General features: G+C 36.2%; 1 protein-coding gene and 1 long non-coding RNA gene across 5 annotated transcripts in view; one reads left to right on the top strand and one right to left on the bottom strand.

Moving 5' to 3' along the window:
• Positions 1-374: 374 nt before the first annotated feature.
• LOC116862466 lies at positions 375-9,295 on the bottom strand. The gene is made up of 3 exons (XR_004381640.1): positions 9,219-9,295; positions 8,193-8,325; positions 375-499 (listed from the first exon to the last, which is right to left on the bottom strand). It is a non-coding gene; the product is annotated as an uncharacterized LOC116862466 (long non-coding RNA).
• The window catches only part of CHIC1 (cysteine rich hydrophobic domain 1), a 61,284-nt gene continuing 46,791 nt past the window's right edge, over positions 9,249-23,741 (top strand). For all 4 annotated transcript variants that reach the window (XM_032849755.1, XM_032849757.1, XM_032849756.1 and 1 more), the window contains exons 1-2: positions 9,249-9,557; positions 21,162-21,216. In XM_032849755.1, coding sequence (XP_032705646.1) covers positions 9,274-9,557; positions 21,162-21,216 — 339 coding nt within the window. In that variant the 5' untranslated portion in view covers positions 9,249-9,273. The remainder of the gene's footprint in view (positions 9,558-21,161; positions 21,217-23,741) is intronic.

The raw sequence follows: 23,741 nt of genomic DNA on the forward strand, positions 1-23,741 counted from the left end.
TTGTGGAATCACACTGTATGCTTAAAATTAATATAACATTTATTGTGTTAATTATACTTAAATTAAAATTTTAAAAACAAATATACCATATAAATTATAACCAAAAGAGAGTGAAGGTGGCTATAATAACAAAAATAAGTCAAAACTGTTGCAAGAGACAAAAAAGGACATTATATGTTGCCAGTAGTCAATTTGTCAAGGAGATATAACAATTAAAAATATATACACCAAACATCAGGTGTCAAAATATATGAGGTAAACATAGACACAATTGAAAGAGGAAATACAGAGCCCCTCAACAATAGTTGGAGAATTTAATACCCCACATTCAGGATCCATAAAATAATTAGACATTGTATAAGTAAGAGGACAGAAGTCTTGAACTGCACATTATATCTACTAGACCTGGCATACACATAACGGTCCATGAAACAACAGCAGAACACACATTCTTCTCATGTGCCCAGGGAACATCTTCCAGAATAGATGACTTCTAAGTCTACAAAACAATATGAACACATTTAAAAGGGCTGAAATCATGCAAAGCATTACTCTGTTCACAAAGGAATAATACTAGAAATCAGTAGTAAAAAAAAAAACAAACAGAAAATTCTCTAATATATGGAAATTAAACAACACTCAAAAAAGAAAGCACAAGGAAAATTTCAAAAATACTTTGAGAGAATCAAAACAAAACATATAACACAAAATTTTATATATAGGATGCAGTGAAAGCAGTGCTAAGATGGAAATTAATAGATACAAGTGTTTATATCAAAAAAAGAAGAAAGACCTTAAATCAACAACTCAAATTTACATGTTAAGTAACTAGGAAAAAAAGGAAAACTAAGCCCAAATGTAGCAGAATAAAGAAAATGATAAAAAATGAAGCAGAAACAAATGAAATAGATGATAGAAAAAAAAAGTAAATCAACAAAACCAAAAATTGGTTCTTTGAAGAGATCAAGAAATTTGACAAACCTTTACCTATACTGACTAAGTAAAAAGAGAAAAATTAAAATTATTAAATCAGTAATGAAGTGAAACCTTACTACTGACATTTCAGAAATAAAAAGATTGTAAAAGAGTATATTAAAAAAAGAGTATATGAGGGGCACCTGGGTGGCTCAGTGGGTTAAAGCCTCTGCCTTCAGCTCAGGTCATGATCCCAGGGTCCTGGGATCAAGCCCCACATCGGGCTCTCTGTTCAGCAGGGAGCCTGCTTCTCCCTCTCTCTCACTGCCTGCCTCTCTGCCTACTTGTGATCTCTGTCAAATAAATAAATAAAATCTTTAAAAAAAAGAGTATATGAAAAGTTGTCCACCAAGAAACTGGATAACCTAAATGAAAAGGACAAACTTTTAGAAACACACGATCTACCAAGATTAATTCATGAAGAAATAGAAAATCTGAATAGACCTATTACTAGTATGGAGATGGAATTAGTAATCAAAAACCTCTCAAGATAGAAAAGCCCTGCATCGGATGGTTTCCTTGAGTAAACTACATCAAACATTTAAAGAATTAACATTAAACCTTCTCAAACTCTTATGAAACATTGAGGAAGAGCAAAGATTTCCTAATTCATTCTATAAGGCTAGCATTATCATGAGATCAGAGGTAGACAAAAACATTAAAAGAAAGGAACTAGAGATCAATAATCCCTATGACTATTGATAGAAAAATCCTCTACAAAATACTAGCAAGCCTCATTTAACAGCATGTTAACATGATCATACATTATCATCAAATACAAGCATGGTTCAGCATACAGAAGTCAATCAATGTTTTTTCCTACATTAACAGAATGAAAATATACCACAGGATCATCTCAATTGATGCAGAAACATCATGTAACAAAATCTATCATCATGTCATAATATAAAATTATCAACAAACTATGAAAGGAAATTATCTCGAGATAATAAGGCCATATTTGAAAACCCCACAGATAACATCATACTTGGTGAAACTGAAAGCTTTGCCTTTCTCAAAAAATTAGTTGACTATATACGCATATATTCTTGGATTTGTTTCTTGGCTCTCCATTCTATTTCATTAGTTTGTGTGTCTGTTTTAATACCAGTACTATATTATATTACCAGTACTATATTACACTGTATTATATAATATATTACCATACCATCATGGAAAATACTATGGAGATTCCCCCCCAAAATATAAAAATAATACTACTATATGACCCAGCAATCTCTCTTCTGGACATGTAACCCCCAAAAATGAAAGCAGTACTTTCACAATAGTACCAAAAACAATAAAGTACTTAGGAATAAATTTTACCAAGAAAATAAAAAATCTGTACAATGGAAACTATAAGACTTTGCTGAAAGAAATCAAAGAAAACACACGGGAAAGGAAGGATTTCCTGTGTTCATGGATTGAAAGAGTAAATATTATTAAAACATCCATATTACCCACAGCCATTTATAAATTCAAAATAATCTCTATCAAAATCCCAATGGCATTTTTCACGGAGATAGAACAATAATCCTAAAATTTGTGGAACCATAGAAGACGCAAAACAGCCAAAGCAATAATGAGAAAGAACAAAACTGGAGGCATCACACTTCCTGATTTCAAGCTATATTACAAAGCTACAATAATTAAAACATATGGTACTGACGTAAAAATAGACACATATAGAATAGAATAAAGAACCTAGAATTCAACCCCCCCATACATGGTAAACTAATATTTAATAAGGGAGCCAAGAATATCCAATGTAGAAAATACAGTGTCTTCAACAACAAATGGTGCTGGGAAAATTGGATAACCACATACAGAAACATAAAATTGGACCCTATCTTACACCAGTCAGAAAAATCGGCCTGAAATAGATTAAAGACTTAAACATAAACTTAAAACCATAAAACTTCTAGTGAGAAAACAGAGGGAAGAATCTCCTTGATTCTTTGGTCTTGGCAATTTTTTTTGATATTACACCAAAAGCACGGGCAATAAAAGAAAAATAAACAAGTAAGATTAGATCAAACTTAAAAGTTTCTGCATTGCAAACAAATAAAAATCAACAAGATGAAAAGGCAACCTACAGATGGAAAAAAATATTTGCCAACTATGTATCAAAAAGTAAACTATCAGAAAGTAAATAATGTATCAAATTATGTAAACACCAAAATTTTTCAAGTATTCATACAACTCAGTAACAAATAAAATTCTAATTGAAGAATGGGCAGAGAAACTACACAGATTTTTTTTCCAAATAAAACATCCTAAAGGTCAACAGGTACATGAAAAAGTACTCAACATCACTAATCATCAGGAAAATACAAATCAAAACCACAGTGAGATATTATTACCTTACACTTATCAGAATAGTGGTCATCAAGAAGGCTAGAATTAAGAAGTACTGGCGAGGAAGCAGAGAAAAGGGAACCCTTGTACAGTTGGTGGGATTATAAAATTTGTTCAGCCACTATAGAGACTAGTATGGTAATTCCTCAAAAAATTTTAAAAACAGAAATAACATATAATCCAGTAAGCCCACTTCTGGGTATATATCAAAAAAGAAATGAAAACAGGTTACTGAAGAAATATATGTAGTCCCACGTTTATTGTAGTATTATTCAAAATAGCCAAATATTAAAATATGTGTCCATCAATGGATAAGAGGATTAAGAAGATGTGGTGTATACACAATGGAATACTATTCCACCACGAGAAAAAAAGGAAATTCTGCCATTTGCTACAACAGAGGTAGACTTTGAAGACATTATGCTATGTGAGATAACTCAGACAGAGGAAAACAAATACTGTATGGTATTTCTTATACATGAAATCTTTTTTTTAAAAAAAGTAAACTTGAAAACACAGAGAGTGGATTCATGGCTATGAGAGGCTGGGGAGTGGGGAAATGGGAGAAATATTGCTTAAGGTACATACTTGCAACTGGTAGGTAAGTAAGACCTGGAGACACAGTACAGTGAAAAAAACTGTATTATAAACACTGAAATTTCTAAGGACTAGGTTTTAATTGTTCCCACCACTAGAAGAAATGATAGTTATGTGCATGGCAGAGGTATTACCTAATGCTACAGTGGCGATCCTATTGAGATATAAATTTATCGAGTCAGTATGTTGTACACCTTAAACTCATACAACATTACATGTCAATTATATCTCAATAAAAGATTTTTTAATAAAATAAAGGAACAGAAAATATGATGCAAACAGTAACAATAAGAGAGATGGAGTGTCCATAGTAATATAAAAATATAAACCAACATTATTATTTGAGATAAAGAGGGGTATTTCATAATGATCAAGGATTAATTCATCAGCAAAATACAATAATTGTAAACATTTGTATCTAACAAAGGATACTATACAAAGCAAAAATTAATAGAAGTGAATAAAAATGGAAAATTCAGCAATAATAGCTGGAGACTTCAATGACCCATTCTAGGTAATGGACAGCAAAATGAGACAGAATATCAAAAAGGATATAGAAAACATAAACAGAACTATAAGGTAGATATAACTGACAGCTTTAGAACAATCCAACCAATAACAACACAATATAAATTCTTCTCAAATGTACATAAAACTTTCCCAAAATAAATGATATGATAAAACAACAAAACAAGTCTCTGGAAATTTAAAAGGATTTATATCATACAATTTATGTCCTCAAACTACACTGGAATTAAATTAGAAATCAACAACAGAAGAAAATTTAATTCAAATTGAAATTTTTAAATTGAAAATTAATTTAAGTTGTGGAAATCCTTAAAAAAGGAACAGGCAGAGACAGAGAAAGAGAAAGGGGGAGGGAGAAAGAGAAGCAGAAAAAAAGAGGAGAAGTGGAAGAAGAAGAAGATAAAAGAGAGGGAGGGAGAAGATCCAGATTAGAAAGGAATAGATAAAACTGTGTTCATTCACAGATTACATAAATTTATATGTAGAAAACCCTAAGAATTTTACGGACACAAGCACAGACACACACAGACCCAGCATCCTGGGATGGAACCCCATATCGCATCTCTGCTCAGTGGGGAGTCTGCTTCTCCCTCCCCCTGCTCTTGTGCTCTCCCTTGCTTGCTCTCTCTCCCTCTCAAATAAATAAATAAAATCTTTTTAAAAAAGATAACAGGAGGAATCCTTGTGGTGATGTAACTAGTCTTTATCTTGTCTGTGGTGGTAGTCATATGAACCTATGCCTATGGTAAAATTGCATAGAACTAAATTCACACACACATACACCCACACAAATGAATACATGTACAACTGTGGAACTCTGTAAGATGGGCAGATTGTATCATGTCAATTTTGTGGTTGTGATAGTGTACTATAGTTATGCAAGACGTTATCATTGGGAAATACTGAGTAAAGTGTAAACAGGACCTCTGTATTACTTCCTACAATTATATGTGAATCTTTAATTATCTTGAAAAAAAGCTTAATTTATAAATGGGCAAAAGATTTGAATAGACATTTCATCAGAGAGGTATATAATGAAAAACAAGCACGCGAAAAGATGTTCAACATCATTAGTCATTAGAGAAATATAAAATAAACCTACAATGTGATACACTTCATTCCCACAAGAATAGCTCTAATAGGGGCTCCTGGGTGGCACAGTGGGTTAAAGCCTCTACCTTCAGCTCAGGTCATGATCCCAGGGTCCTGGGATGGAGCCCCACATCAGGATCTCTGCTCAGCGGGGAGCCTTCTTCCCCCTCTCTCTCTGCCTGGCTCTGCCTACTTGTGATCTCTCTCTGTCAAATAAATAAATAAAATCTTAAAAAAAAAGAATAGCTCTAATAAAAAAGAACATAAAAGTTGTTGGAGAGAATGTGGAGAAAATGGAACTCTCATACATTTCCAGTTTAGAATGCAAACTGATCTACATTGAAAAACAGTTTGGCAGTTATCTTAAAATCAACACTCTTACCATATGACCCAGCAATTCCTCTCATAGATATCTACCCTTGAGAAATTAAAACCTATGTTCACACAAGGACATGTATGTGAATTTTCATAATATCCAAAATGTGGAAGCACACCAAATATCATCAATAAATGAATGGATAAACAAAATGTGATATACCTTTACAATGACACACTATTTATCAATTAAAAGGAATGAAGTACTTGTGCAAGACACAACATGAATAAACTTCAAAAAAGTTATGCTAAGCAAAAGAAACTAGATACAAAAGACTACATATTGCATGATCCAATTTATTTGAAAATGACCAGAAAAGAAATCTTTAGAGACAGAAAGTAGATTAATTATTGCCTGGGGCTAAGGGTCAGAATGGGGAATGGTTGAAAATGTAATAGTGATTTCTTTTGGGTGTGACAGAAATGTTGTAAGATTAGTTTGTAGTGATAGTTGCACAATTCTGTAAATTAACTAAAATCACTGAATTGTACACTTAGAGAAATAGAGTGAGTGAGAGAAAAAGGAAGGAGGGAGGAGAGGACTCTTTTAAAAGTTACATTTCTTCTCAGATGTTCTAAGATTGAAACCCCCTCCGATGGTTACACCTATGACCTCTTGCCTCAAGTCCCCATCCATCAGAGAGGGCAATTACTCCCATGCCCTGCTTAGCTCATCAGACAGAAAGTTATATGGCCTGCTTTCTTCTCCACCCACTCCTAGCTTTAGTATTCTTGATGGTTGCTAAACTATCATTTAAAAATCATGTCACTCCTTGTGTTTACTGACAAAATGTGTTTTTCTCAGCTTGCCCAATTCCAAATTCTCCTATGGTTCATCAGAATAAATTACTTTTGGAATTATAAATGCATTTTCAGCACAGTGTATATGCAAGAAAGCAGACCATATTTGTGAGTTTCTTCAAGCAATAGCACTGCTTTGTTCTTTTGACATCTGAGTAAATGTCAGAGACCACTCTCCATTTTGGCAGTATAATTTCCCCCTCCCTCTCCTTCTCTCCCATCCCCACAGCCATCATTTCTTCACTCTTACCATAGTTCCAGTATCTCACTAGCACTTATCACAAAGTCCACCCGTTATACTCCTTTCCCTTTCTCTCCTTCAAATATCCTTTCCTATCCTAATCCTGACTGGTGAAAAGGAGAAATTACCATATAAGTAATAAGCAGCAAAATACTTCCCTCTAGTCAGTGACTTAGTGGACTTTTATGGATAATATAACATGTTTGGAAAATTTTTGGTATTGCCTATGACTTTTTTGCTTTTTGAAAGGGAAGAACTGCTCTGAAATATGGTTTTGATCTTAAGTCTAAAGTATTTCACTCCCATAAATAACATATGACAAGTTTTTATTAATATCCAAGTAAAGCAGATATATTGTATCTGCCCTATCAGAAGGCTCTTGTAAAATATTTTAGATTAGTAGGCAAAGTTCTCTATAGTATAAAAACTAACTTTTGTTGCTTATTGATAGTGTTGCAACATATTTTTAAAGTTCTAAAAATAAGGTATTGAGTACAAAACACTTTTTTCACCTTAATAACAGAAAATTATTGATAATAATAGTTTGAACAGTGCTGCCTATAAAACTAATTTCTTCCCCCCTCATGCATCCTAAATGCTCTGTTTATATTGCTATACCACTAGAGTAATACTCAAGTAATACTTAAAGTACAATTATGGGGTGCCTGAATGGCTCAGTTGGTTAAGGGATTAACTCTTGGTTTCGGCTCAGGTCATGATCTCATGGGTCCTATGTTGGGCTCCACACTCAGCTTGGAGTCTGCTTGAAGATTCCTTCCCTCTGCCCCTTCCCCTGCGCATTTTCTCTCTCTCAAATAAATGAATAAATCTTTAAAAAAATAAAGTGCAGTTATGTCTGTTTCCTCACTCTCACCATCAAATTGGAATGGAGCTGTAGTGTAGCATAAAGAGCAGTGAAGCTGATATTAAAATACCTGGATTACAGGATTTGTTTTATTAATAAGCAGCTACATGACTTTACTGTCTTAATGAACCCTGAACTATGACAAGGATTTCTGTGCTGCTGTTAAGTATTAAATAGTTTGACACATGGATTGGAAACTCAAAATATGCGATCCCTACATTTTTGTGGGCATAGAGAAGATAGGAAAAAATATTTAAAATAAAAATTTTTAGACAAAATGTTACCACAGACCTTAACAAATTACTTAAACTTCCTGAGACTCAGTTTTGCCAGCTATAAAATAGATATGATGATGCTTACCTTATAGGATTTTTTAAGGGTTAACAGATACTGTACATGAAAGAGATTAGCTCAGTGTCTGGAAGATGGACAATATTAATTAATATTTCCTTAGGTTGGAATGCTCCCTCCACCCCCTCCATGGCCTTCTTCCCTGTTAAAAAAAAAATACACACACAACTCCAAACTTCAAACACCTTTCAAGAAACAGCCTAGAAGGTACCACTCTACAAAGCCTTTCCAAACAACGTCAGGCAGGGTGGCCCTTTGGTTAAGAGTACTGGGCTTTTTTGAAAAAAGAAGAGATTCCCAAGTTTAAAACCAGGTCCGCCATTAATAACCCCATGACCTTGGGCACGTTACCTATACCTATACTCCGTGCATCTAGGTCTCCCATCTGTAAAGTAAGATCATTCTGGTACATATCCCATGCAGTTATGAAGTATTAAATGAGATACACACAAAGAGTGCTTAGCACAGTCCCAGACACTAAGTCTTTTATTAAGTATTACAGTAGGAGTAGAATTAGTAATACAAAGTTTCCTCTTCAGTAAAATGTTAATGAAAAATGCCTCCCAGGGTGGCAAAATGCTGATGCAAAAGTATTTTAAAGTGTCATGCTGAACAAACATGCGTAAGGGGTTGGTATATAGCTGGAGATATCTGGGGCAAAGTTCTAACATCACGTTATAGAATATGCATTCCCTGCACTGGGTGGGGGGGTGTGTGGAAAATAATACCCACGACTTATTAATGGGAACTAAAGCCAGAAGATATGACCCCCGACTCCAAGCAGCACAAGTCCAAAGAGTAGTATTAAGCACAGAACCCGCAGACCCGGCCTCGATAATTCCCCGGAGTTCACCTCTAACGCCCCCTTTCCTTTAGAGCCGCGCAAGCGTAGATTGATTTTGTTCCTCTCTTCTTCGTGCCCCCGCCTCCAACACCACCCCCCCACCTCGTCCGCCTCAACACGCAGGCGCATCTCTTCAAATCCTGTCCCTACCCCCGCCCTCTTTCTCTTCGTTCCCCCTCCTCTTACAGCACCTCTGCAGGTTCAAACTCTGCTCCGTGAGGGTGGCGGCGATCGAGAGGTCACGTGATGAGCATCCTGCTGCCCAACATGGCGGAGTTCGACACCATCTCGGAACTGGAGGAGGAGGAAGAAGAAGCGGCAACGTCGTCGTCCTCGCCGTCGTCGTCGTCGTCGGTATCGGGGCCCGACGACGACGAGGAAGATGAGGAGGATGAGGAAGAAGAGGACGACGAAGAAGAAGAGGAGGAGGAGGAGGAGACACCGCCCCCGCCTCGGGTAGTGAGTGAGGAGCATCTGCGGAGATATGCCCCTGATCCTGTATTGGTGCGGGGCGCCGGCCACATCACTGTGTAAGCAAGAGGGGCTATGGGGTTTGAAAACGCTGAGATTTGTCGACAGAGGAATGAGAAGGTGGTCGAGGGGCCTTTGGGGTGGGGGAGGGCTGACTGAGGCATACAGTTAGAAAAAGACACCAGGTCTAGATGGAGAAACCGAGGGAGATACGCGTAAAGGAAGTGAGGAGAATGCAAATGTGATGCACCAACATCAGGTAAAGAGTGAGTATAGGACAGAGAGGTTAGAGGTTTGAGATCCAGAGGGATTGGAGTAGAGCTTCTGTATATGCCGGCAAGTAAATAGTCTTTAAACTGCAGGATGTACCAGAGGATTCTTTGCTGCTAAGACTGGTGTGTAGTGGAACACGGTGACTGCTGTGACATGTTATAAGACCTAGGCTTGGATTCTTCCAAACAGAAATATGACATGTTTCATGAATAATATTAAAAAATATCCACCCACCCACATATTCCTTCATCCATTCTTCCTATCTAATACTTATATGAATGAATATAATAATCCTTTCCATGTCTTGATAATTCATTCTGACATTCATTAAATATCACACAATTAGAAGTTCAGATTAAGAGGTAGTTGTGAAATGTAAAGGAGCAATAGATTGAGAGTGACGGCTCTTGGAACTTAGTCCCAGTTTTGCTTCTTACTGGCTCTGTGACCTTGCTTAGGTTACTTCCTATTTCTGGGCCTTAATTTCTCCATCTGTAAAAATGAGGCGTGTGGGGTAAATGGTTTCCAAAGCCTTTCACCTCTGAGATGAGATACTTATACGAGATTTTGTATGCCCAAACATTAAATATGCAGATATGAAATACTTACATAAATTATTCCCCCAGGAGCTGAGGTTGATTTTTTTTTTTGAAAACTTATGCAGAGTGACTTTTTAAAAAATTGAAGTCTTGGATCATATTTGAGAAAATAAAGGAAGGAGACACCTCATAGCATAGGAGTTGCAAAGCAAAAGAAAATTTTCATGGCTTTCTGCGCTTTGAAGAGTGCTTTTTCTTTTTTATGTGCTTGGGCTGTATATACTCGAAAGTTTGAGTGTGTATCTTGTTCATCCTCTTAACTATGCTGTCTTTTCCTGCATTTTCCTATCACTGCCTCTAATTTTGATAATGACTCACCTAGTCCCTTCGACTTTCAATTGAGTTCATATTATCAGAAATCATGTATTATAATATGCAACACCTCCCCCATCATGTTAGCCTTTAATTTTAACATGTAAAATATTTTGATTGTAATATATTTTTGTGATCTTTGCATGAAATATATTAAGGAAGATTTTGAAATTGTGGAAGAGTTTGGGAAGATTTTTAGACCAGCTTTTTGGTTAGGCAATTATTTTAATACGATTTTTCTTGGTCCAAGAGTTTTGCAGATAGCCTACAATGATCAGATGCCAGCTTACTGTGCTATTTTACTTTTATTCCTTTCATCACTAGGGAGACAATTTATTACTCAAACTAATTATGATTCTGGCACCAAAGGTTACTTTCATGCAGATTTTTTCACATGACTGAACAGAAAAAGGGTTTTTTTCCAGTCTGTAATTTTATATTCCCAACATTCGTCCCCCTCCTTATTTTCTAACACTCAGAAAACAGAGGAGGAGCAAGGAAACAGAATTTAAGTTAATAGAAACTTATTTGTGGTACTTTTCACACAATCGTGGTGAAGTACTTATCAACCTATTTTCAATTAAAAGCAAAGCGCTGACACTTGCCATATCTAGGGCCTTGTGATAGTTATAATGTCCCACCCAGCTTAAAAATTCTGAATTAGGAGTGTGAAGTAGTCGTGCTGGAAGTAACTATTGGTATTAACTGAAGCCAAAACCTGAAAAGCTGCAAACCAGTACTTGAACCACTAACCAATGTATATAGTTTGGAAAATTATTTAGTTGTGTTGTACACATTCTCTCAACTGAAAAGCACATTTGATCTTAAATGTCTGAGATCTGAAAAAAACATTAAATGTTTAGGAGAAAGTTTTATTGAATCTGAAAAACTGGCCTTTCTATGATAGTGAAACTTTCACGGTATCAGGTAATGTATGATCCTTATGAAGTAGTTAATCTAATTCTGAAACATCTAAAATAATCAGCTTCCGTTAAATTTTTTTCTGGCATGTGAGTGTTAGAGTTGTCCTATCTGAATGAAATATTTCTTATCCTCTCCTACCTCTTATTTTTTCCATTCTCTGTGCAGTCATCTATTCTATACAGGACTTTGTTTCTTTTCTAAGTTTAAAATTTGAGAACCATTGGTTCGAACTCAGTATATCTTAAGCCATCATTTTCCGTCCCCACATTGGTTGTGCATTCCAGTTGCCACATTTCTGATCCTGATACCACCACTCTAATCTTCTGGGGTAGTATTTCAAATCCTTGAGTCATTTTTTTAAAGATTTTATTTTTATTTATTAGGAAGAGAGATAGCGAGAGCAGAAACACAAGCAGGGGTGGTGGGAGAGGGAGAAGCAGGCCCCTTGCAGAGCAGGAAGCCCAATTTGGGGCCATCCCAAGACCCTGGAATCATGACCTGAGCAGACGCTTAACGACTGAGCCATCCAGGCACCCCTCCTTGAGTCATTTTAACTCTTCCTTTTCCTTGACTTGTCAAGTGCCACTCTATCCCAGAATTATATCATCATATATTTGAAATGTCTATTAAACTTTTCGTTTTCTCTATTTCTGCCGGCACCACCCTAGTTTAGGTTGCCATCAACTCCTGCTTGAATTATTGCCACAGTCTGCCACTTTTTTCCACTCCAATACATTCCGCACGCTGGTGCCAAACTAATTTTCTTAAAACAGAGTTTAATCATGTCACTTTCCTGCTGAAAAACCTGCACTAGATCTTAATTAGATCTGAATTCTTATGCTCTCTTCTTCCAGCCTCAGAGGTCAAAGAGTTCCTTCACTTGTCCAAAGTTCACTGCTTCACTTGTACTTTCTGTACCCTTCTTTTCCAGCCTCCCAAATCTTGCTCCATCAGGTAGCCCCATCTCTCTAATATTACCTCTCTGCATCAGCCTATAAACATATTCATATTTTCTCTCTTTCTTTAAAAACAAAATAAGACAAAGCTTTCCTAGACCTATGTTCCCCTTTAGCTACTGTCTTGTCTTCCCTTTCCTCTCCAGATTTCTTAAGAGTAGCTACAGTCACCATACGTCTTTCCTTTTCACTCTTCTGTAACCTGGATTCTACCACCTTGATCACAGCCCAAGGGGTGGGGAAGAACTAGCCTTGTTAAGAGCACCATGACCCTCTTGTTGCTACATTTTTTAAAAAGATTTTATTTATTTATTTGACAGACAGAGATCACAAGTAGGCAGAGAGGCAGGCAGAGAGAGAGGAGGAGGAAGCAGGCTCCCTGCTGAGCAGAGAGCCTGATACAGGGCTCGATCCCAGAACCCTGGGATCACGACCCGAACCAAAAGCAGAGGCTTTAACCCACTGAGCCACCCGGGCGCCCCTTGTTGCTACATTTATGGGCATTTTTCATTCTCTTTATGGTCCTCTCTGCTGTATATGACACTTATAACGACTCCCTCTTTTTTGGAGGCTTCTATTCTAGGGGTCGCAAACACACACGCCTTCAGAGGTAACAGAGGTCACAGAAAATGGTGCACCATGATTAATGGGGTCTCAGTTGAACTAGAAGGTAGTATATGTTTTTCCTAAAGGTATTCAAATTCTGATGTAAAAACATTTTGCCAGTCAAACAAACCTAAGAATTCCTTGGCCACTTCACTCTCCTGGGTCTCCTGTATTTTTCTGGTGATTATTTAACTCTCTCATTCATGGACTTCTCTTACTCTTTTGACCCTTGAATACCAGTGGTCTCTGAGGTTTTGTTCTCAACCTACTACTCTTCTCATTCCCTATTCTGCCTAGATGATCTCATCGTGATTCTCATGGTTTCAATTATCTGACATCTCCCAAATATTTATCTATGTGCCACACTTTGCTGAGACTTCCACCTGGGCTTCCTCACCTGACAGCCCACTGTCATCCTAAATTCTGCATATTCAAAACAGAATTTATCCCCCCCCCAACCAATCCCCTTATGCCTCCATCCCAAACCCTCAAAAAAAAAAAAAAAAGTCCCTCCTGTTTCCGTTTTCCATCTCAGTTCAGTGTACTTCCACCTATCTCATTATTGATCCTTGGTTCCTCTTTCTCACTTATATTTATCAGCAAGTATTAATAATATATGTCCTAAAAATTTCTTCTTTTTCTCCCTACCGGCACTTCCCTGATTTGAGCCCCTTTCACCACCCTAACCAATCAACTTGTCTTCATCCTTGTCAACTTCACATCCATTCCCCAGCCTGCTGCTAGATTGAGATGCCATTTTACTGCCCAAGACTATTCTGTGATTTTCCCTTTATCCACAGGATAGAATCTAAGCTCCATACATGGCATATAGAACTGGACCCTGCCTATCTATCAGCCTAATCTGCTGACATTTCCCCTTATGGCTTATATTTTCCTGTTCCTAGCATGCTATTTCTTATTTCTTTGCCTTTGCTCAAGCTAGGACCTCCACCTAGAATTCCAGTACCCACTGCCCTTACCCCAGCTCTCCATATGTCACCGCCTCCTGCAAGTCTTCTCTGCCCCCACTAAATTGTAAGCTGCAATAGCAGTAACAATTTTTAGTGCCCTCTGAATCCTCATGGCCTAGCACAGTGCTTCCCCTGAAGTAGACAATCAGTAAAAGTGAGTTGAAGGAATATTGGTTCACTTTAGTAACACTCAGTATTCCTACCATAATGTATGCTATATTTTAGGCCCTCAACAAATACCAGTTACTTGAATCATGCTGTGGAGAGTACTTCTGATTCTGAGCAAAGATCAATATGGGTACAGTAATATCACCAGTCCCAGTGATGAGGATTATGACATGGCCTTACCTCTGATATCTTTGTTAAGGCATCAGAATACCCCTATTTCTATCATCTTAACATATTGGCTTTCTAGTTACTTTTAAAAGATGCTAATCTTTTAACATGGAATTAATTATAATTTTTTAAGAAATAGAATGGGCTAACCACACTAATTGTAATTCCAGTTCTAAGATGATGAGGATGAATGGATATTTGGGGATTTTTTTCCAAATTAAAAAATATATGGCAAAATTAACTCTACAGTTTTGAGTTTATAGAAACACACAATAAAATGCCTCTTGGAAATACTAAGTGTTTTAGAAATACTATACATCTGAGTGATATAACTTAGTATCTACTACTTTTCTTCTTAGTGTTTCTAGGATAAGTATTTGGATCCAATGTATTGAAATACAAGGATAATTATATCTCATGAGATCTTTTATTTATAGGCATTATCACACTCTGTTTTTAAAGATTTTATTTGTTTATTTGAGAGAGAAAAAGCACGAGAAGGGGGAGGGTCAAAGAGAGAAGCCGACTCCCCACTGAGCAGGAAGCCTGATGTGGGACTCAATCCTGGGACTCCAGGATCACGACCTGAGACGAAGGCAGTCGCTTAACCAACTGAGCCACCCAGGCACCCTGTCACACTCTTTATAGTACTTAAAACATACAGGGGTGCCTGGGTGGCTCAGTCAGTTAAGCATCTGCCTTCGAATAAGGTCATGATCTTGGGGTCCTGGGATCAAGCCCCTCATTGGGCTCCCTGCTCAGAGGGGAGTCTGCTTCTCCCTCTCCTTCTGCCCCTTCATCCCCTGTCACCCATTTGTGTACCCATTCTCTCTCTCTCTCAAATAAATAAAATCTTTTAAATAATGAACATACAGATATTTACCCTTCATAGATCTGTATAGAAGTTAGTAGTGATGATAGGTTACCAGTTCTTATAAAATTGTCTCACTAAAATTAATCTATGAGCTAAAGTTATTCCATATAGAATTGAAAAAGATGGCCAAGTTTGCCAAACAGTGCATTTCTCCAAAAACTTGGACAGCAATTATTATACTTAGACTATAATTATTGATACTTCTCAGGTCAGTTAATGGAATGCCTTTTCTACAAACAGTTGTCTTTGAGGAATTACAGTGATGCATTGTTAATATGTGTTTGTATAAGGTAAATATTTTATAAGATTTTAGAATGGGGAAGCTATGGTAACTTGCTATTTTACAGTGTGACAAGACATTATTATTTTCATATAAAATATTAAAGAGATTTAACTATAATATTTTTGAAAATATCTTTGAATTTCATAGCATAGACTTTTCTTTTTCATGGTATAGTAAATAAAGTTCAATGTATACACCAAAGAATTGTTACTGTAAGTACATAGTTTTCTAGTAAAATCATGTTTCTTAATGGCAGAATTTTACTTGTTTTATCTGTTTTTTTAAGCAACCTGAACACATAAACTTTCATTTGTATAAGGTGTTCAAAGTCTGGTGTGTAGCCATTTCCAAAAAGATTAAAAGCAATGAGGATGTGGGGAGGGAGAGAGAAGGGAAGAGCAACTAAGAGGACCCACCCTTCTTTGTCTCAGTTTCCTTTACTCCAAAGAATCATCCAAGAAATTAAAAATTTGAAGACACTTTACAGATAAAATGCAGTCATTAGGAACCACCAGCTAGGACAGCTTCAAACACAGAATAGGCTCTATATTTAATGAAGTTGATAAAATGGACAGTGTGAGAAGTTCCCAAGTGCTCATTTATCTAATGCTGGAAAATCCCCACATCTTGGCTAATGCCTATCACTAATCAATAATGGGTAGGTGATCTTGTCTAACCTCTGTGGACTCACAGTTCTTAATAGTTAGTTTATGAAACAGAGCTGAGGTGTTTATTCAGCAGCAGCCATTTCAACATTTTCCTAGTAACTATAAAGTGAAATGTATGCCCAAGGTTATTTGAGTTAAGTATTTTTTTTAAGTGCTGAGTTTCTAATGAAAAAAGATAAATCTCTGGTAGGCAAGAATTGGATTGTTACTGCCTTTTAGCTAAAATTCTGAGAGTATATCAAGCCTAGTTTGCCTATATTTATACCTTTTGAAAATATATGTGTGTGTGTGTGTGTGTGTGTGTATATGCATACACATACATACACATGTTAAAGGAGTATTTTAAAAAGTAAAATGACACTTTCCTTACCATATTTAATATACTTTTTATATTTTAGAAAAGACAATCCCTTTTTATATTAAAGTAGAATATTGGTAATGTGAATATAGCAAGTATATACTGAGAACTTGAGCACTGGTGTATGCACTATGAAAAATACAGGAGAAAAGTGAAGTATAAACCTTGCTTTATAAAACTAACAGGAAAATTGCTTTCAAGATATCTCTATAGCAGTAGAGCAGCAAAGAATAATGGGAAATATTTTATTAGCTATCGAATTATATAGTACAGATTAGAAACCGCTGTGAGCATTCAGAGAAAAAGGAAATCCATAAAAGCTTGAACATTGAAGATATTACAGCAGGGGTTGGGACTTGACTTGAGCCTTGAAGATTGCATAGGATTTAAACTAGGGAAGGGAAGCAAGAGGAACCACCTGAGCAAAGACAATAGCCAATATGACTGTTGCAGTGGAAGGGAAGGAATCATTATGAGAATGATTTCAAAGGAACAAATATCAGGATTTGGTGCCACCTCAGAGCAAGCAAGGTGCAAAAAATAAGGGAGGGAAGGTGCAAAACCAATACCAAGGTCTAGGTTAAAGAGAATTCAATGTGTCATTGATAGATATGAAAAATTTGAAAGGGGTGGGCTTGTTTCCAATAAAGAGATAACATTTAATTTTAGACATGTTTTACTTGAGATGGTATTGTTTTTGGTAAGATATTGAAATCAAAATTTTTAGTATGCAATTAAAGATCAAAGAATATTGGAAAATGCAGAACTAGAGATACAGATTTGGTGGTAATCAGCATAGAAGGGTTATCAAAGCTACTAAACATAGAGGGACTGTTAAAGTTCACTTAGAAAGACAAGCAGATGACTAAAAGCCAAATTTTTGGAAAAGGCAAGAATGTTAGAGGAGAGTAGAAGGATGGGAGAGTGTTAGGGAGTGACCAAACAGTGCGACAAAGCTGCAAAGTAAAGGGAAAATGTTCTAGGAAGAGAATATGTAATTGGCAATAAATAAGACATGATGAACTTGTCTTTCTGAATAAATTTACTCAGTGAGAGATTATTTTCAGTAAAGTGACAGCATTATAAGGGAAATTATAAACAGTTAAGAAAGGAGGGAATATTAAGGAAATGGAAACAAGAAAGTTCACTTGCTCAGTGGTAAATGCAAAGAGAATAGCAAAGCTGGGGCTACAGTTGAACTAGTATGTGGTTTATCTTCCCCTCTCCTCAGGCAGGAGTCATTTTGGAGTGGTGCTGGTCCTTGCCAGGGCTGTTTGCAGGATAAAATGTGCCAGGAGCTGCTTTGGACGGATGCGTGCCTAGTGGGGTAGGTTGGTTGGGGTAGATCCACAGGAGAACACAGAAGCAGAGTGTGTGGTGTTAGCAAGGTAGGTGGAGAGTGTTCTCCCTGGTTGCTGCAGGTGTCTTGGTATCTAGGCTGGGGATAGGATGGAGGTGGGGTTGGCACCCACCAGCTCTTTTGTTCTTGAAGAAGTCTCCTAAAGATGCCTGCCCCTCCAGCACACATTCTGAGATTAGTAAATAAATCTCCTTTCTGTATACCCAGATCCTTTTTAAATTTCTGTTTCAATGTTTTTATCTCAGCAGTGTTGTTGTTAGGCTGTCTCTTTAAGGGCTTAGTTTCCTGTTGCTCTCTCACTCTCCAAGAGCTAAGCCTGCTGATTTTTTTAAATTTATTTTTTAAGAGAGAGAGAGAGAGAGAGCACACGCATGCGCAAGGGGAGGGGCAGAGGGAGAGAAAGAATCTTAAGCAGGTTCCATGCTGAGCATGGAACCCAATGTGGGACTCAGTCTTACAACCCTGAGATCATGACCTAAGCTGAAATCAAGAGTTGGATACTGAACAGACTGAGCCACCCAGGTGCCCCATAAGCCTGCTGATTTTTAAATACCCAGAGTTAAGCCCTACTTCATTTCAAAGCCAAATATTATGGGGACTTGTCTTCCAAGTCCAGGTTCCTGGTGGGGGGTGGTTGGTGGGGGTCTGCTCCTCTCCCTTCTCAGTGCTTGTGCTGTCCCTTCCATTTGTGGTTAGTGTCACCAGGAGCTTGAGTCCTGATCATGTTTCTACACTTCCTACCCTTTGTGTGACTTATTCTCTTCAGTTAACTGGAAAGTCTGCTGTGCAGTCTTTGGGTGGTTTTCTGTGTTCATTGCACTGATATGGCTGTTATCTAGGGTGTATCTGTGGAATGAGGTGGACTTGGGAATCCTCCTACTCTGCCATCTTCCCAGACTCTAAATCAAGAACATGTTATTGACATTGCATCCAAAAGGCATTTAGACAAGATATGGAAATAGAGCTCTACTTTAAAGTGTATAATGTCTCCTTTTAAAAATGAAACCTATTATCTGTTACTGTGTTACACAATAAGAATTTACTCTTTGTGGAATAATGAATTAAATTATATCTTTTTGAGATCATCTTTTACACATCAAAAGAATCAAACGTTTGGTCAGACGTTTTTCTACCTTTTAGATAGTGATGAGGTCACTATTTAGCTACATATAACTGAAATGAAGGATGTTTCTTGCTCTCTTATATATTGGTCATGTTATTGAATGCTGAGTTAGTACATAGTTGCAAATATATATTTAATACTGGAGTGTCAGTTTCTCAAAGAGGACATGAAATTTGCCATAAAAATTCATGTACAGGGGTATACTATCTTATTTTTTTGAAGATTTTATTTATTTATTTTATAGAGATCAAAAGTAGGCAGAGAGGCAGGCAGAGAGAGGGGGGAAAGCAGGCTCCCTGCTGAGCAGAAAGCCCGATGTGGCGCTCGATCCCATCACCCTGAGATCATGACCTGAGCCGAAGACAGAGGCTTAATCCACTGAGCAACCCAGGCGCCCCTATACTATCTTATTTTCCAGTTTGGCTGTATCCTGTGTTCAGGTATAGACTTAAAGGAAACATTATATTGAGAATATTATGTTCTCATTACATATACTGATACCTAGAGAAGTAATTAAGTATTTTTAAATGAAGTTAAGATCTTTTTATGGTTGCTAATTAATTGTCCCAAATATCTTAAAACATAGAATTTGTTGTTTTAAAAATACATTTTAAATACACAAGAGTATACACACGCACACACACACACACACACACACGCACACAGATGTGTACCTTGCTACTAGCTGCTAAGTATAGAGAATTTTTGTGTTTAAGATGTGCTTGTGTTCCAGAAAAGGAGCTATTAGCATAAATGATACAAGGAGAATATGGTATTCCCACATAGTTTTAATAAGACATTTGGATTCTTACATGTCTTTAATGTGACCATAAGACTAAAGGGCCATAAATCAGTTGAATCAAACAGTATTGTAGCTTATTATTAAACAAACTTTTATTAAATACCTACTAGATTACTTTATGCTACTAAGCAAAAGATAAATAAGTCATAGTTTCTGCTTGCAAAAAGCTGAGTACAGGACAGAAAGAACTTAGAGATCAGCATTTGAATTTTGGTCCTCCCCACCTTACTAGATATATGACTTTGTGCAAGTCTTTTAGTTACTTTTTGAAAAAAAAATTTTCTGAGTGTCAGCTTCCTTGTCTTTAAGAGGACGATGACAGTACTAGTCTTTCAGGGTTGTAAACTTCAGAAGTAACATATTTATCTAGCGCAGTGTCTAACCCACGGTAAATTGTTACTGTTATTGCCTACCTCACCAAGAATTCTCAATAAATATTCCTGTTTTGTTTTGTTTTGGTTTTAATTTTTACTTACAACCCATCATCTACTATACTATACTACACTACACTATAAAATTATAGTTACTATGGTATATCATCTGAGGATGGTATACAGGATGATATGCAGCAAGTGACCTTTGTTATCCCTACTGAAACCAACAAGAAGGTGATTGAAGGCTCATAAAATTCATCTTGACTTCTGAAAAAAGATTTCAATGAGCTTTCCTGAGTCAGAGCTTTCAAGGCTGAGACCTGTTTTCTGAAAACAAGTTGAGCATATACGTGAAAGCCATTCATAAAGATCAACCTTTGAGTATCTGAATAATAACTGACCATAAGTTTTTGAGCTATAGCTCCAAAGGTTACATTAGTCTTTATTAGGAAAATTTTCATATATGCATAAAAGTAGAAAGAATAGGATTATCCACTCTTACATACTACCAATCAGCCAGTTTTAAAAGTTATCAACTAAAATGGGTTTTAACAGAAACATTTCAGTCAAAAATCTTATTTTCAGCTCTTATTTGTTATTATTTAATCCCATATGCATGGATGTAATTAGAATACTACTTTAACATTTGCACCATAAGTTTTTTTTACTATTAATTCAGATTAATAGTCAAAGATTTGTTTTCTATAAATACCATAACATTATTTTAGGACACATTTTTAAATCACAACATCAAACAAAAAATGCAAGCCTTTGTTAGTTAAAAAGGGAGGGGGTAAAGAGTTAAATATGCTGGGTAGAATATATTTTGTTCTTTGTTTTTAAGGTTTGGCTTGAGCAACAAGTTTGATACTGAATTTCCCTCAGTTCTAACAGGGAAGGTAAGTGAGAGTTTGCTTTGAACTTTTCAATTCTAAAAGCATTGTTTTATAGTTTATTCAGTATTATGACAAATACTTTGGCTCCCTGGTATTGATAATAACAAGAGGCCAGGGTATTTGGAAGCTGTGTCATTACTGACAAAGCTGTCACCATGACTACTAGCCTATGACCATTTATCTTGCTCATTGTCCATTAATGCCAGCTATTAATTGCTTATCTGTTCAGTTTTTCTGATTTTGACCTTTATTCTCAGCACTAGTAGCTGTAATTGTTTTCATTTAGGTCCGTAATCCCCTTGTTCTTTAGAGTTAACAAAGTTATCATTGTTTAACTTTGTATCACTCTATTATTTTTAAAAGTGTCCTGCAGTATGATTTGTTACACATCAAAAGAATTAAGTGTTTGGTCAGACGTTTTTCTACCTTTTAAATAGTTTGAGTTTCTAAAATTGGACTCGCTGCAATAAATTACTACTTTTCTGTTCTCTGGTTCCTCTACATTCCGCGGTATCTTCACACTTCAGGTTCAGCATTCAAAGACTTTTTAGGATTTGAGACTATGTTTAGAAAATTCTCTTACAACAGTAATGCTAACTTCTAGGCCCAAAGAAAAAGGCTTTGACTAAGGCAAAAAGTTGCTTACACATGTTTGTTACTTGAGGAAATATACAAGAAAGAGAAAAGCCATTATATTACAAAATACTCAGTAATTCCCAAATGGTTAACAGCTGAATGCTAGATAGGTGAAATGATGACTTGGGGTTAAAAGAAATTAACTTTTTGTATTTTGAAGCCTGTAATTTAATACTATTCTGTACAATTTTATTACTAGAACAATGCTACTTGTCAGTATAGATTTGGTCAGATTTTAAAATCATTCCATTCCCTAAAGGGCCTTTATGCAATTTATTGTTAAATTTTGTCATAATGTTAGTGAGAAAAGCAAGGTACAAATCCTTGTCTACAGTATGTATAATAAAGGGGAGAAATAAGCACATTATTAATTGTATAAATAAATTCTAGAAGACTGCACATGGAACTAAATAAAAGTGGTGACCTTGATGGGAGAAGGGGAATGAGATAGGTGGAGGCAAGGATAAGGATAAGACCATTTTTGGTATTTTGGTATTTAGTATTATTTTGATTTTTGAACCACGTCACTGTGTTACCTATTCAAACCTGAATTTGCTTTAATTTGTCTGCTCATTCTACACTCTCTGAGAATGGGATAAAATGCATCTAATATTGGCTCCTTTTTGTCATGATACATTTTCTAGCTGCTTGCTTTTCACTTTTGGCCTACTCTCAGAGCATTATTCATAGGTCGGTAGGGAGCAAAAGACAGCAGAGCTATTTCATTTCACAGGAGTTCTCACTAGAATTGTAAAAAATTCTATTTGATTTAACCCTGAAAGGTATTTTATACTTTATTTGCTTCCTTTACCCCCTGAAAAATGGGAGCTAGCTAGAGACAATATAGAGTAGTTAAACTTTGAAATCAGATCTGGGTTGGAATACAAGGTCTGTCACTTACTGTCTTTGTGGCCTTGAGAGAGCCACTTCTTTGAGCCTCAGTTTTTATGTGACTAGTACTTCATTTCTTATTGTAAGGATTAAATAAAAGAACATATGTAAAACTTTGAGTATATTGTCAGGTACTTACTAGCTTCCCAGTGTAAGGTTTTTTTCCCCACCAGTGTATCCCAGTTTCATCCTGATTATTTATTTCTCCAATTTTTTCTTACCAGCTTTCAATTTTTAATTGCTTTTTCTACTTTTACATTCTTTATCTGAGTAACAGTTTATTGACTGGTCCCACCAGTAATCTGTCATTTTTAAACTGTTGACCTTTTCTGTCTCTCCTTATGTATACTGTCAAATCATTCTATAAAATAAGCAGGTGGAAATAGTCCCTGGCTAAGTTAACAGAAGATATATGTCCATTTACATTTTTAGGGTACAAAGAGCCCTCTGGTTTGATGTTTTGGCCTCACTCTCTAGAATGTTCTACCTTCCTATCCTGATCATTTAGAATAATTTGCCAATTGAAGCAGCAGTTCAAACTTAGATTTGTTTTATATGAATTAATCATATATGTTTTCTCCAAAAGAAAAAAATAGCTGTGGAAAAATCCCTTGAATAATAATGTGTTTGTGGAAAGATGACAAATTCAGTATTAAAGAGAATGTGAACTAAAACATCTCCAAGGGAAAACTTGTGCTTTGTGTTTCCCTGGTGCTGCTGCATGTGTTGTCTGGGCAGTTGCATTCAGTTTTATTACTGGTTTGTTTTTTAAAAGTTTGAATTACGAGTCCAAGGATTTCTAGAAAATGAATAATCAAAAAAAAATGTCAGAGCATAGAGTTTACAGGCACAAAATGTATCCATCTTTGAAATGGGCTGGTTTTATATGCTCAATATTTCTTCATATTTCTTTCTAAGCCTTTTAAAACTAAAAACTCCATCATTGAAAAAGGTAGTACAGTCTTTTTAAACTAGAATAAGAATATTAAGCTGCAATCTGA

Source organism: Lontra canadensis, unplaced genomic scaffold (genome assembly GCF_010015895.1).
Source record: "Lontra canadensis isolate GAN:19392208 unplaced genomic scaffold, GSC_riverotter_1.0 scaffold246, whole genome shotgun sequence".
NCBI lineage: Eukaryota > Metazoa > Chordata > Mammalia > Carnivora > Mustelidae > Lontra > Lontra canadensis.